This window comes from Oenanthe melanoleuca, chromosome 6, assembly GCF_029582105.1.
Source record: "Oenanthe melanoleuca isolate GR-GAL-2019-014 chromosome 6, OMel1.0, whole genome shotgun sequence".
Classification (NCBI taxonomy): domain Eukaryota; kingdom Metazoa; phylum Chordata; class Aves; order Passeriformes; family Muscicapidae; genus Oenanthe; species Oenanthe melanoleuca.
This window is the reverse complement of record NC_079340.1, coordinates 27,288,380-27,304,286: the sequence shown is the minus strand read 5'-3', so window position 1 is coordinate 27,304,286 and position 15,907 is coordinate 27,288,380. Positions and strand designations below refer to the sequence as shown.

Here is a 15,907-nt window from a genome sequence, read left to right as displayed (position 1 = left end):
AAAGCAGCAGGGACCTGCATTACACTGGGCTGTGTGTGGGCAAGTAATTCTATTCTTGGCTGCTAGGGCAACCTGCCTAACAAATTCAGCTGTAGAAAACAACTACCTGATGGAGCAAAGAGAATGAAAAAAAAACAAGCAACCAGCCTCTGAATTTCCCTTCTGCTGTGGTCTAGTGATTGATTTTTAGATTAAACTTGTTCCATTAACTCTTAACATCCCCCCACCTACACACAGGCATATTCAACTTCATGCCAAGGGTGTGAGAATTAGTTCTTTCTACAGTGTTGGTGAACTGGAGTGCTCTTGTTGCTTTGGGGAGTTAACAGTAGCTACAGAATATCTGAGACATTAAGAGAGACATTTCTGTGCAGGCAAGGAAGCCAAATTTAATGGATTTTTATGTAAAGCTGCAAGCAGGCTGGGAGATAGGTACAGGCAGCCAGGAGCTCTGCTATCCTCTGTGCATGTGCACATTCTGCAGATGTTGGCACTGCTTCTATAAATTGTGGGTGGTTTTGCAGCTGCATCCCAAGCACTTAAGCCTCGTAATGAGAGTGAGTTCCTCAGGGATGGCCTAATGGGAATGTTAGTAGATTTTTTTTCCTGCTTTCTTAATCAACATTTCCAGGATATTTTAAGTCCTTGTGCATACCCAAAAAATGGAAGGGGTTTGATGCTCCCCTACTTTTCACTGCTGGGGTCACCCCCACCCATGTGAAATAAGCCCCTGTGTGGATGGTTTTTCTTGGTGTGAATTTGCTCTAGTTTGAAGAATGGTGCAATAAAAGGCAGCTGCATTGTTTCAAGGTACACACATGGAGATGTGAATGGATATCTGGCTGTTAGGTCTTGGTACTTGGGATCCACCATCGTGGTTGTGCAGCAGCCCTGACTCCCTGACAAGACACAGAAACTTTCAGGGCTGTTGGATTGCTGTGGTGCATTGCCAGGAGGCAAAGGGGTAATGCCAGTAAGAGTAATCCTACAGATGGGACAAACTGTGTGTGCAAACTAGAACTAAGGTCTGTAGGTATTAGATTCAGATTTGCTAAATCAGTAGTGGTGAAGTATTGTCAGCAGAACCAAACTTGGCATTGACAGAGATTTGGAGCAGCACGAACGATGTGCACACAGCCACCAGCTGGGCTGCACTGCTTTACAAATTGTTTTGCCATATCAGAATTTTCCTAAACCAATGAAAGACTGTGTAAGGAACAGTTATGCCTTTTGGTATGGGCCAGGTGACATAACAGCTATTTTCTGTTTCTGGTTTCTGTACACTTTTGGTTTAGTGAACTGTAGTAACTGCCAGCATCTGCTTCTATCTGCTTTGCGTTTGCATATCAACTACTCTGCTCCATGTTTGCGCCTTTTAATTCAAATAACAATCTCTCTACTAAAAAAATCATTGCCAAGTAACCTTCCATTCTTCTTTTCTATACTGCCCATCTAATCACCAGCTCTGAGCACACAGCTCCTGCCTGCATGCCGTCAGAATGACTCTGAGCTGCTCAAACCTCAACTCCAGCCTGAACACGAACTTTTGTCTCTGCAGGAATATAAGGGGGGTAAAAAGGTCACCAGGGCTACTACCAGTTCTCCTTACTGTTTGTGTTTATACTTTTGGTTCAACTTCTTTCTTCCCTGGAGGTTTTTTTTCCACCAGTTTTGTTTGGGTTTGATTGGGCTTGCCTTTTTTTTTTTTTTTTTTTTTTTTAAATTGCTCTCCCTCTTCTCATGTTGTTTTCTCCATTCTTTCATTGGAGGCAATGAGCCGTCCAGCGGTCGGAACTCCCCTGTCCCCTATCGGCCTGACAGTCGCCCTCTCACTCCAACTTACGCTCAGGCCCCTAAACATTTCCATGTTCCAGGTAGGAGCTGGCACTGTGTGTGTCTCGCTGTCCTGTCACAGTGTAGAATGTAGCCTTTGTAACTTCTGTCTTGTCTCCATCCTTTCACACTGTTTACCATGGGTTGCACCCTCAGGGCTTCTGGGCTTGCTGAGAGGAGTAGTGCCTTAAGAAACGTGGGGGTTTGTTGTGATTTTTGCCTGTTCTCTTGGCCAGGTGTTTCACTCTCAGAATGGTTAATTTTACAGGGTCAGTTGATGGCCTGTGAGCTGTTTATGAGCTATGTAGGGCTTGATTTTTCTCTCAGTTGCACCAGCTGAGCACCAGCTCTGCTAATTTCAGAGGAGCTGGTTTAGATGCACATACAGGCAGAAAAGAGGTGGCCAGTGAGCCATTACATATGTTGTTCATTCAGATTGTTGTGACTTGTTTCAGTCTTGAACCCGACAATTCCAGTTTGGCGTTCCTTTCTTTTGAAAGCAGGTGAGGTTGTGTCTTGTTTTGTGCTTGGTGTCCTCAGAGAGACCTGCAGACCCACAAGAATATGTGTGCCTTAGGATGTCCTTTCTGTAGAGGACAGTCTGCTTTGAAGTGAGCTCCACAGTTATTCCAGCATCTGAGAAGACCATGTGTCTTGGATTTTGGTGGGATGAGCTGTGTGTCCCTAGGGTCTGGACATACATCTGGCTGCTTCAGCAACAGCTGAAAGCCTTGTTCTATCCAGTTATTTTCAGATTCCCTTCAGCCCTAATGCTCCTCCTCGCTGCCAGAGGTTATTGCCCTTCCTCCTCTCCTCAGATCTGGCAGATAAACAGTTTGTGCACACCCCCTGCAGTCAGGGTGACCTGGCTTGGCTGAGCTCAGCTCTTTAACCGCTTAAGCTCACCTGGCTCTCGGTGCCTCACCTAAACTCAAGCCTAATTGCATGAATAGCTGTGAGAAGTGGAGCATGGTGGGGGAGCTCTCCTCACCAGCTGGGGCCATGCAGCCACAGAAGGAGCAGTGCTCCATCCTCCCTGGAGCTTTGTGATGATGTGTGTGCAAAAGGACTGCATGACTACCCTTGTAATGTTCTACCTGTTTGCTGGTCAAGTGGCCATAAACATCCCACACAGGAATTAAATACCACAGTCTTCATGTGCAATGAGTTTGCCTGCTTATTTAAGGATGTAGGGTTCTGCAGAGTAAGATTTGCCTCTGTTTCAATAGATTTTTAGATTTAACTTTCCGTAATGCCAAAGGCAAAGTTGTCTCCTGTAACATTTTAATTGGATCTGTGATACAGCACATGTGTTTCTGAAATTCCTTTTCATCTTTCACTCTAATGTAACTGAAAACTTTTTTCAGGCAGCATAAAGTAGCAAAATGGGTTTCTGACATTAATTTTCTAGCTCCCTGTAGCTCAATTTGCTCTTCTAATAAGATTTTGGCACATTTTTGCACTGTAGTGCTGATTTTGGATTAGCTTTTGTATTTGTAGCTGTGCTGAATACGTGAAATGTTGGCTGGGGTGGGAAGGTAGTTTAGAACAAAATGGTTCCTGTCTAAGATTATTATTTGGAAAAATATGGTGTCATTTAGACGTGCTGTAGATTTACTGCATTAGAGTTCTGTTTTTATTCTGATTTACATAGGTAAAATGCAATATGGTGGGCCTTGTATTAAAAAAATTACACAAAAAAGAAAGAAAACCTGTCCTTATGGTTTGAGAATTATTAACATATCAGTGAACGCTGCATAAAGAATCCATTGACTCACTGAAGTGTGGCTGTTGTTGCCTGTTCAAAGCAGTGTCCTAGGCAGCTATTTTGTTCTCTGGATTTTGAAGTGAATTTTAGGCTCACTGCATTCTCCTCTGTTCAATCCAGCCAGTCAGTTGGAAAGAAAATTGAGCTGTTCTGACTGAAGCACAATTTTCCACAAAAGTTATTTGGGGTAGTTTCCCCCAAATGGCTTGTATCTTCACCATTGAAATGTATTGCCTGCTTACATTTCTTCTCTTTTCTCCCACTTCAAAATTGATGGTTCATCCACATGTTACAGAATCAGCTCCAAAGGACTTCATACCACATGTCTTTGACTTTTCACTTGTTCTTATGTTTTCTTTTCTTTAAATAATCTGATTTTGTATAATACTAGAAACAGCTTTCTGGCTTTTTCTCGTGCTACATCCTTGGTTTGGTCTATCTATTGCTTTAGTGGTGGAGTTATCTTTATCTACAACTGAAGTCATTTTCACATTCCCTTTTTTCTGTTTCTTAATGTCACAGATCAAGGTGTCAACATTTACAGGAAACCGCCTATCTACAAACAACACGGTAAATGACCTTTCCCTTTTATTTCAAAATTGGAGTGTCAACTGAATTAAAAGCTGTGCAGTTAGTGAAAAGCATTCAGTTTTTACTTTGCAAGCAGAAAAATTTAGTAGTCCAAGCTTGAAGCAGCTGTAATTGCATGTCCTGGAAAGTGATTATGTTTTAAAGCTTGTTGTTTTGTTTGGATAATATGGTTTAATCTTGCCATGTGAGTATGAATGGCAAAATTGCCATTAGCTGGGATTTCGCTGTTTGCATTATGATACCTTCCAGCATTTCTCTTCTTTAAGTTTGTATTTTAAGAATACAGGTACTGGTCATGTTAAAATGGATTAACAGTAGACTGATCTCTGACAGGGACTTCATGAAATATCCTTATCTTAAACAGATACAGTACAATAATTTATTTCAACAGCAAAGATGGAGATGTTATAATCAGACTGGAGTTCTGAATGTACCTTTAATGTGGCTTTAAATAAGAATCTTTAATTAGTGAAGATATTATAGGTGACTTATCACTGACAGGGCTAATTTGACTCTCAGCCCTGTGACACAGCTCAAGTAGTTTGCTGTACTTGTTTTTCCAGGTGTTTGGGTTCTGAGTTGGACAGCAGTGGTAGTGCTGTAGGCTTTTAGGTGTTGGTGTTGTCACAGCAAGTCTGCAATGACAGTGATGGCAGAAGCCCCAGCCTTGCCTGTCTCTAGTCCCACAGGGGAGGGCTGCATCATGAAGGAGTGTGTTCACTCTTCTCTCCTGCTGTGAACAGAAAGCTGTGCATAGGAGATGGCTTCTATTTACCTCAGTGAAAGATGAGTGACTCCACTATTCATAGGGTGAATTTTCATCCCTTTGCAGGTGTTTAATCCAGTGAAATGTATTCAGGGTTAAGTAGCAAACCAGCAGCACTACGGGGCTTAGATGCACAGCTGGCTGGGAGCCATTGAGCTGGGATGAGCAGGAAAGCCCACAAGTCCATTCTGTAGTCAGGAGTGAGCACTGCAGATTACACTGCTCTGGTATCACATAAGGGTTCTCCCCTCTTTCTTTTTTAAGTTTCAAACCATATGCTCATTTTGAAAAAAAACCTTAACATTGTTTCTGTTTATTTTTATGGTTTAAATATATCTCCTCACCTCCCATTAACATGTGAATGTTTAACCACTGACATCACCAATTCTAATACGTAAGTACTGTTTGAAGTCATGCTTTGTAAACTCTGACCAACTTCCTCCACACCTACAAGAGTTTTCCAGTCATCAACTGCTCAGAATTCCCAATGACACCTAAAACTGATATTGCTTAAACGTGTTGGATGAGCAACACAGAGCATCACTTTGTTAAAAGATGTCTTTCTGTTAAAAAAAAAAAAAAAAAAAAAAAAAAAGAAGAAGAAAGAAAAGAAAATCCAGAACTGTTGCTTCTGATACAATAGCTTCATATATGCAAAGGTGATTTTAGCTAATGTTTTCCAGCTCAGAGGTAGTGAAGGTTGGGTTTAATGTACACTGAATCCTATTAGGTTATTTATTTTTTTTAATGTCAAGAAGAGAAAGCCATAATGCACATCCTCACATGCTTTTACAAGGCTTTGGCTTGAAATGGAATCTAACTGGAAGCCAAGCCACTACCAAGCTATTTTATTGGTGGGGATCATTGCTTTGCAAGTGCCTTGCCCTGACAAGTTGACCCTAATGGAGTTTAGTATTTATTAATAAGTTCATATCTGCTTTTACTACTACTGCATGCTCTGAGCAAGGGCATGCAGCATGAAAAAAATCCCCTAGTTAAACAATTTGTTTCAGGTTTCTTTTCTTCTTTGTTTTGCAGCTTTTCACAGATACAATAAGAAATAATTAGCATCAGTAGTTGTTAGAATTTGTACTGTTACTCTAATCTATTACTATTCTTCCCCTAGAGGGAAAATTTATTAGTACATAAATCTGAGTTCATTTTCATAAATAATCAGCTGTCCTTGGGAGATATTGGCAAATACTATTAGGCTGCATTTTCTCCCTCTTGCCTCCATCATTCTTACATTTTTATACCGTGAAACCCCAGTAAAATCCAAAGCTGATTTGGGGTTATTTTGGGGTGGGGATGTGGGAGTAGAGGAAGGTTTGATTCCAATCTATTGGCAAGAGAAAGGCATTGTTTTGCTTCAAGCCTCAATTGGTAAAGCAAAACATGAAAACGTTTGCTTTTGAAAACTAATTTCTTGTAAAGTATGAAATTTTTGCCAGAATAAGGCTGACCTTTGTACTGCTCCAGATGATTACATAGCTAAGTTCCCTGATTGCCATCTAGATGCAGCTGCCTTGGCAGCACAGAGCAAGTCCTCCGAGGATATCATCAAGTCCTCCAAGTTCCCAGCAGCTCATGCACCAGCACCCAACGAGATACCAAAGATTGAGACTGACCACTGGCCAGGCCCTCCCTCCCTGGCTGCCATAGGTATGCAAACACAAACCCTTCCTCTCTGCAGCTCAAAAGGTACTGGTGACCAGGGGACATGAACAGTGCAGCTGGAAAAACGTGTAGGAAAGGTGGTGTCACTGCAGATGCTCACCACAAAGTGCAGTTCCCCTGGTGAGACCACAGGGTGTCTGAACCTAAAACTGTTGAATTGCACTGAGTAGAAGAGGCTTTGCTAAAGGACTTTGGGATTGATCACACAGATATTAACCCATAAGCAAATTTTTTGAACTCTAGTGCAGTAGCTGAAAAAGTGTGGTGTGTCACACAATCCTGACTTAGTTATTCTGTTTAATCTTTTAGTCCTAAACTAATAGCAAAAATTCCACAGCAAACATGATTGTTTCCAGCCACATGACTAATTTCATGGCAAGAAGCAACAATTGAATTGGAACAATTAACAGACTAAATAATTCCTGATTTTCAGAGTTACTGTTTCTACAGACATTGTATTTTTCTTCTGTGTTGTAGCACTACACATATCTTACTTTCTTTTCTTTAATCCATGTACATCATCAATTTAAATTTTTTTGGTTGGGTTTTTTTTTTTTTCCCTCTCATTTTTATTGACTCCTGTAGCATAAAATAAGAGCGATCTAATCTGGTTCATTCCTGAAGTCATGTCTGAAGCACTGAGATGTTGTTTCTGGTCTCTCTGAGGGAATGTATGGCTTTCATAACAATGGGATCTTCACAGAAATTCTGGGAGAGGAGACACAGGATGGGAGAGCTCAGAGACCAGCTGAAGGGGCTGCACATGCAGCAGCAGTTTTTTGAAAATGTCCTTTAGTTGGGATTGCAGCCTGACAAACCTGACAGTGTAGAGTCCCTGAGTCACAGGAATAACATCAGCATACTTGAATCTCTGTCATCTACATACTTGAAATGGCTACATACTTTAAATACTGAGTTTGTCTAGCACAGGATTGGTAAATAACTATATCAGATAAAGTCCTGTGCAGGAAAAAATAGAACTGCTGTCTAAATGCTTGCAGCAATAGCACATCCTACATATTCATGGAATTGTCCTGGCATCCAGACTGGATTATTTCTTAAGAATATTTGAGAAAATAAGAATTAATAAACAAAAACTAAGAATCTAAAATGTAGAAAACCTGTGCATTAATTTATTTTAGCTTTATCCAGTTGATCAAATCAGTTTACTTAATTTTAGACTAAAACAAATTGTGTTTTTTATTTCAAATACGACTGGTTATTTAGGAGACTAACATAGTTTAATTTTCCATTTGAAATGGTAATTCAGATTTGCTTCTCTGAGTCTAGATTAAAGTGTAAATGTAAATCAAACTTTAGGTTTCCAGCTGTGATCCAGTTGCTGGTGTTATTAAACCCTGTGTTTCCAGAACCAGCAACATGAGCTCCTTTCTCTGTTTTGGTGAATCATGACTTTTGTATCTAGGACCATTGCTTGTTTTGGAACTTGTGTGTAGTTTAGTTCTTGTTTAGTTTATAACAAGCCTGATACCATTGGGCAGGCTACCCAAGTGAGTTTTACTAAGAAGGAATTTTGAAAAAGTCTTTTGACTTTGCGAGAAAACACTGCTTTGTTTATTCAGCAAATCAAACTGACCAGTACTTTGAACTAGCATTGAAATGTTGGAGCTGCAGTGGAACTGATGCACAAAGCTGTCTCTGTGCTGTGGTTTTGTGGAAGCAGGAGCTGACATGAGGCGCAGATCCAGTGGAAGGGAGGAGGATGATGAGGAGCTGCAGAGACGCCGGCAGCTGCAGGAGGAGCAGCTCATGAAGGTGGTTATAAGCTTGTCCTCATGCTGTTTCTGAGCACATCCCAAATGTGCCCCTTTGCTTTCTGTAAGCAATTCCTACCACTCTCTTGGTCAGCTTTATTTTATTGATGTGTGTTTTTTTAATTGCTGTTTGTAGCTCAACTCTGGTCTGGGACAGTTAATACTGAAGGAAGAGATGGAGAAGGAGAGTCGGGGTAGGTCAGCCCTTTCTGCCAGTCGTTACGATTCTCCAGGTAATTCATGGAGGCTGTAAAACTGATCATGAGCAATGGGGACTAAACACCATGAGCACACATATCAAGCAATGTCCCAGGAGAGAGGCAGCTGGGAAAGTTGCTTGATGTGTGTGTGTGTGTAGTGATCTGAAAGAGTGGCCTGATTCATCTCCTGGTTTTGGTGAGGGGAGGATTGTCATGGTTGTTTTTTAATTAGAAGAAATATGAGGCTGAGGATTTTCAGGCAATTTTGAGGAGAGATCTTCTTTAATATAGATAAAGAGTGAGGGGAAGTGTTCAGTGATTTGACATCACACACATGCTAATAGGCTGGGTTATTAAATTACAGCAACACTGGTGATTCCTATCCCTGTTTAGTCTCTTCTCCCAGGGGAAGAAATTCAGCATTATTGATGAGTGGGGCAGCATGTTCCAAACTTGGCCAGTGTTTTGACCTGTGCTGACATTTTCATTGGGTGTATTTTGTTCCAAAGCAAAAGCACAAAAGCTAACTTAGATTGGTGACTTAGGTTCTTTGCCTCATTGCATATTTTGATGTACAGCTGTGGCTTTCTCACCTCTCCAGAGAAGGGTTTGGGGGTTTTATTTTACTCTCTTCCTTCACCAGCCATTGTAACACAGAAGCTGTACTTTGAGCCAAGAAGAGACAACATGAGTCTCTCTGGAGTCATCCACTGGAGCAGCTGCAGCTGGAGCAAACTAAGATTTTCCTTGTGTTCCCTATTTTATAAGTGTATTGCCTTGATGGCCTTGGAGAGGATTCCTATGGCTTTCACTCACTGTCTTTAATTTTTACAAGGCCAGAGTCTACCTGCTCAACTCAGAGTTTTTGATTTTTTTTATTAACCTTAGCACAGGTTGAAGAACTCCTTTGTTTGAGATGTGCCCATCCCTCTTTGCAGGAATATTCAATGCAGTCATCAATTCCCTTTTGGAATCAGGGTGATGCCGAAGCTGATGCCATGGATGATCCATGAGCATTATTTTCAATCCAGTGGAGACCACCTTGATTTTGAGCCTGGAAAAGCCAGTGTCCCTTATTAATGCCTGCCACCATGGCATGATAAAGCTATTTGTAACTTACAGAATGTTTGGAAGTTTATGTTGAGTTTGGGACTGAGTTTCTTTAAGTCAGTGTGTCTCAGTTGGTTGTGTGTATGCTTGGCTCTTTTAACTGTGTATTTAACTAGGTGATTCCTCAAGTGTTCTAGTTTTTTTGTTTCCATGGGATTTTTCCAGTAAAATATTTTCCCTTCCTCCTTCAACAGCACATGCTTCAGCCTCCAAAACCTCTTCTCTCCCTGGGTATGGAAAAAATGGACTTCACAGGGTAAGAAGATGGTGATTTTGAGAAGTGAAAGGTGGCTTTAATTATCCATGGTATTTGCTTCCATATCAATTGTATTGGATTTTCACTTTGATAAATGTTTCTTACAAAACCACCCGAAGTCAGACCAAACTTATTTTCCCCTCCCACAAACTACTTTGTTAAAAAGGCAAGAAAGCAATGGAAGAAATGATGTAAAATTAAAGGAGAAATAAAAGAACTAAAGCAATTTATTTCTCCCCATGTACCAACCTGCTTGTGAAGTCATGAACTGTGGATTTATGTTCTGTCCCTCCTTTCCTGTTACAGCCGGTCTCTACGGATTTTGGTCAGTACAACAGTTATGGGGATGTGAGTGGTGCTGTTAGAGGTAAGGATGAGGAGCCTTTTACACTCTGTTAGTAATAAATGTAAAAATGTTATGATGTTTGATCATTTCTGCTGTTTTATATTAAGGCTGTGGATTTGATTACTTTGTATTTGCTCAGTACTTTTTAATTTTCTCTGGCAAACTCAATTAACTCAAAGCACTTCAAATACCTGTTAAAAATGTTTGGTTTATTTTGCTGAATCTGTTATGTGGAACTGATCCTTGTTCATACTTTAGCATTGAATGAAATGGAAAGCAAGTAATATGTGCATTATCAGGAATATGAACTGAGTTCTATGAGGTTTTTTTCTTTCTCTGAAAATTACCATCCACTGTGCAGTCTGAAAGAATGTGCCAGAAAGAAGTGAAGAAAGGGAGATGTGCTCTCTAATCCTCATTGCTGCTCATGATCTGCATTATGACTTTGAGCTGGATGTGGTACCAGTCAGTGCCAAATAAAAATTGACAATGTTATTTATGAATGATAAATTAATTCTCCAAAAACTTGGAGAGATAATGAAAGGAATTGCAATACTTGGAGTGTTTGACACTACAAACTAAGCCTTAGAGAATCAGATGGGATTTTGTAAAAATCAGGTAGACCAGAAAACAGAGAAGGATTCTCTGGTAGATTGTAACTGATTCCTGTCCTTCCACACCCTAAAGCTGATGAGATTTCTCTTTTGCTTTTCAGACTTCCAGGTAGAGTACGGGTTTTCATCAATCAACTGACAGCAGAACCTAAAGCAGCTACTTGTTCAACTCTGAATTTCTGCTACAGGGAAGGGTTTCTTAAGACAATAGCTTTGATTTTCCTGCATGTTTAAGCATAATCACCAGTGTAGATCCTTATCAACAAAAAGCAGGCACAGCCTCGGATTCCTCCTTGTTACCTCCCCAGAGCTGAGACAGCTCACACCTGTTCTGTGACTTGCTCTGTAAAATCACTGTCTCTTCCTGTATGAGTTATCTGTAATAATCTTCTCTGGACACTTGAGGGTGGATTTATTTCCAGCCTCTCTAGTACTGACCCCAGAGACACACAGAAAGTCTCTTCCAGAGGAAATTTTCTCTCATACCAGGAGCTTTGAACTGCTCATTTTTAGCCTGGAATTTGCTCTCCAGACAAGATGGCTGATCAGTAGTTCTCACAGTGCTGCCATCTCAGATGAGCCAGAAAGAAGCCTGCTTGCAAATAGAAACCTTTTTTACTTCAATTACTGCCTGCAGGGTTTTTTTTTTTCAGAATGGTTTGAGTCTGCCTGGCTCCTCAGCACAATCACAATATGAAATGACAATTTAAGAAATCGTTTAATTACTTGGATAATTTTGTTAATGGCCTATCAAAATCATGATGATTGGAAATAGAGTAAGGTTATGGGAGGGGAGCAGAGTTATCCATGTATTGTCCTCCAAATGTTATTTCCTTAGATTTAGTATCTGTGTCAAAACAGCACCTTTTTATCCTATCCCTGTGTGTTCACAGTAAAAATTTCCCATTGTAGAGATTAAAAAAAAAGAAATCCCTCAGTTGATACAGTAAATTATATAAAGGAAAGCCCAAGGTATAAGAGCACTTTCTGTGCCATTGGGTGGGATCTGAATTAGTGCTAGGGAAGAACTAGAGAGGAGCCTCACCTAGTCACTGGGGTGGGAGAGGGCCAGCCGTTCTTGGGGTGCCCGGGCTCCCCTGTAAAGTGGTGCTGGTCAGCTCAGGGGGGCTGTCACCAGCCTGAGAGGGACAGGAGCTGTGCTGGCTGAGGGGCTGAGGGATCCCCTGCCTGCCTCACAGGAGTACTGAACAGCAGCCATGGCAATGACTGAAATAATAACACCGAGAACTAGGACTTGAAGGAAGTCTCAGGGCAAATTCACCTTTGTGGTCACCACTACTTGAGTGCCTTTACCCTCTGTGTGTGTAACCTTTGTGTCTGATGTGTGCCTGTATCCGATGCAGTCCCTCCCGGATGGTCATGTCCCTGGAATGAGAATGGACAGAGGAGTATCTATGCCTAACATGTTGGAGCCAAAGGCAAGTGCAGATGTTATTCACTTTCCTTCAAGACATTGAAGGGTTTGCTGTGAAATGCAGATAAAATATGGGAAATGTCTTAGTTCCCTTGTTTTCCTTTACCTCAGTCCCTGCTCCTTATGTGCCAAACCTCTCCCTTTGTTCTGGGCTTTGTTCTGCAGGAGTTGGTGCTCAGGCAGGCTGAGGGCAGCCCAGGTGATTCCTGGCTTAAGGAACCTTTTCTAGGGACAAAGTTATGGGATCTGCTCCATTGCTGGTTCCCTGTCAGGCTTTCACCAGCCAAAGCACCTGGCCAAACTCAATGGGAAGGTCTCAGATCTGTCCAGTCCAAAAAGTGCTGCAGAATACTGTGGCTCACACTGTGTATTCACACAGAATACTGTGGCTCACAACACACTGTTGAGGTTGTCATAATTCCAAAGATTAGGGGAAATCTTTGGCTGGAACTAAGATACCTACATGTCTGTCTGGATCTGTTCCTTAGCTCTCAGCACTGTCAGCCTGAGACCTGTCCATAGTGTTGAATTCCCTGTACGAGAAACTCTTCAGGAGATTTATTGGAAAAAGAGACAATATTTGCTAATTATAATTTAAGGTACAAATTAAAATGCTTTTACAGCTATGTCTAGGATGCCTGAGTCAAAAAGGAATTTAATATATAGAGGGAATTCAACCAGGGCTGTGTTTTAAATCTTATGACTTTATTGCCAGTGAACCTTCCATGAAATCATGATTTTGCCAAAGTTACAAGGATCAGAATTTCTGCAGTTAAGTGAGGAGCTCACTTTGCAAACCAGATTAATTCTTGTGCTTCCAAGTCACCTCCAGGCAAACTGTACAAGGCAATAACCCTGGCTGAGACCCCAGTGCACTGTGCAGTTACAAGTGGTTTTATTTATTTATAAATAAGACCATGGGACTCCTGAGATACTGCTTTTTATTCCAAATAATTTCTCTTTCAGTGCAATAGAAATTCTTACAGTCACTGCTGCTGTTGATGTACCCAGTGATTTGGGATGCTATTTTGGGTGGCAAATTCTGTCAGTATTATTAATGACAAAATTTAATAATTATTTATTAATGGTTATTTTAATTATAAAAATTATGGGAAATTTCCTGAGATAATAGATTACTTTCTGTTGCTATTTATAAAGGTAATACCAGACTCTCAGGATGTGTGAATTGGCACTGTTTTTATTCATGTCAGTTGTGCAACACTTAACTTACACCTGCTAAAATAAAAAAAGCCAATTCAGAGTCAGCATGAAACATAAAGTAAAAATTAATAATCCTAAGAATGACTAGATGTTACCAAATGGTTCTTCAGAAAGGACAGAATTTGTGCATCTTGCAGCTCAGATTGAGACATGCCTTGTTGTGAATATTTAAATATAAAATGTAATCATGACCGTAGATCTTGACTTAAACTCTGCCTGTTTAAATATGAAAAGTTGCATTTTAGTTTCCTATACTGCTGTTTATGGTAGCCATTTCCAGTATCAAACATAAAAAATGTAATTCCAACTATAGACTTAATTGTACAATTGTGACAATGTCAGAATCTCATAAGAATCATATCTTACAACTGGTATGTAAGCACACATTATTTAAATTATTACTACTTACAATAAAATCAGTGGTGTGTTCATTGATGCCTGAATGTTATTTATTATGTTTTTGAAAAGTTCATTGGGATAATTAACAATGAAATGAACTAATTGCTGAGTACTGTGCAAAAGTGGATTAAGTCAAACTTCTGATGAAGTAATGTAATTAGTAGCATTTGATAATAGCTCAGCTCTCTCCAGGAGAGTTCTGGTGGTCTCACTCATGTTCTCATTGGGCATCTAAGACAAGAGCCATAAATGACAGCAAAGGCTGAGCCAGCTGCCACTGAAGTTTCCAGAAAAACTTCATTGACTTGAGTAGGGGTTGGGTGAGGGCTCTGGGAATGCTGCTTTCCTGCTCCACAGAGACATGCAATGAGAAGGGCTCTAGAGACACTCTGGCAGGCTGAACATGAGCTCTCCAAAGTCATTCCAGACATGGAAGTGTCTCTCTGAGGGGGAAAAAAATAGAACAGAATTTTATTTGCCAGGGATGATTCCAGAAATTATCAGAATTTAATATTTTCTGAAATCCTTTCCAAGCAGCACTCTTTCTATTAGTTGTTTGAATTCTTTAACTATCCAAAAAGGCAAGGAAATACATGTGATAAATTCCACTGAATGCAGTGGCCCCCACTAATTAATATCTTGCTTATTCAGAGATGCTGCCTTTTTTTAAATGTACTTTCATTTTTTTAAAGCCACTCTTTGTCTGCTCCTAGGGCTGCCCACACTTGGGCAACCATCAGTTAGACCAGTGAGTGACAAATACAATTACCTTAATAAATTTATATATTGATGGATGAGGAAATATATTGCCTAGAAAGGACTCTGCCTGACCAAAGCCAGCTGATGTGTTAAATACACCATAAAAATTGTGGCTTTACAATATGAGGTAGTTCAATGCTAAACAAGGTCTGGCCCTGTCCAGATCTGCTTGTTTTCCATACAACTTCAGGGAAAAAAAGATGAGGGAAAAAAAAACAACCAAGCAACTGATACTTGCTTTGAAAAAGAAAAAAAATATTTGTGTGTTTATGAAAATGAGACACATTTTGTTCTGTCTGCTTTAGACTATAAATATAAATATCTCTTTTCCCCCTTTTTATACGTTGTTAACAGATTTTTCCATATGAAATACTCATGGTGACCAACAGAGGGCGAAATAAAATTCTAAAAGATGTAGACAGAACCAGGCTGGAGGTAAGAGAAGCAAGTTCCTAAATGCTCTTTCCTGCTAAAGTTGTTTTTTGTTTGTGAAAGCGTGGACACTGAAATGTGGGTCCTGAGAAATGTGGGAAGATTTCTCAGCACTAATCAGGGGAAGAGGAATGAGACTTTGGGAGGAAGCAGCTGCATCTCCTCAAACAATCTCCCACATCTCTGTCTCCCTGCTCGTAGACTGAGCTGCTCACAATCCCCTCATGCTTTCAGGCCTTTTATTATATACTTGTGGATTTGCTAAAAGCCCAAAACTGCACAAGTTTCATAAGATCCATATTGCAGTGGAGCAATACTTTGTTCAGTCTTGGAACATCTCTTAGCTAAGAGTCAGCCATCCTTGAGGATCAAAAGTCTAACTTTCTTTAACTCATCATGAGTTCTGTGACTTAGTTAGAAAACTGGCTGATGTCCAAAAGTACAAGGATCTAAATCTCTGCCAACAAGCAAATATAGTTTACAACTTGGTGGATTGGGAAGATTTAGGCAGCCCAGTGGAATGCTGGGGATGCTTAAGTCATTTGTAGTCAGTTAATCTTCTGTGGAGATGAATGGAAGGAGCCACAAAAATGTGGGTAATTTGGGTAACAATTTGGGTTTTTGCCCATTTGTGTTATTAGATATGGGTCACAAATCAGAATTCAGTGCTGTGTTAGATTAGTACAGGGAGACACTGTCCCCATCCACTGCACTGTAAAGTGGCT

General features: G+C 40.4%; 1 protein-coding gene across 26 annotated transcripts in view; it reads left to right on the top strand.

The window, feature by feature from the left end:
- Positions 1-15,907, top strand: part of ABLIM1 (actin binding LIM protein 1) — a 189,317-nt gene that overhangs the window by 166,817 nt on the left and 6,593 nt on the right. For 9 of the 26 annotated variants that reach the window (XM_056494488.1, XM_056494492.1, XM_056494491.1 and 6 more), the window contains 8 exons: positions 1,770-1,874; positions 4,124-4,171; positions 6,474-6,620; positions 8,320-8,411; positions 8,547-8,643; positions 9,915-9,976; positions 10,283-10,343; positions 11,038-11,862. In XM_056494488.1, coding sequence (XP_056350463.1) covers positions 1,770-1,874; positions 4,124-4,171; positions 6,474-6,620; positions 8,320-8,411; positions 8,547-8,643; positions 9,915-9,976; positions 10,283-10,343; positions 11,038-11,075 — 650 coding nt within the window. In that variant the 3' untranslated portion in view covers positions 11,076-11,862. Of the gene's footprint in view, positions 1-1,769; positions 1,875-4,123; positions 4,172-6,473; positions 6,621-8,319; positions 8,412-8,546; positions 8,644-9,914; positions 9,977-10,282; positions 10,344-11,037; positions 11,863-12,300; positions 12,376-15,104; positions 15,186-15,907 lie in introns of those variants that run through there. The other 17 variants (XM_056494496.1, XM_056494494.1, XM_056494497.1 and 14 more) reach the window with 8 other exon arrangements.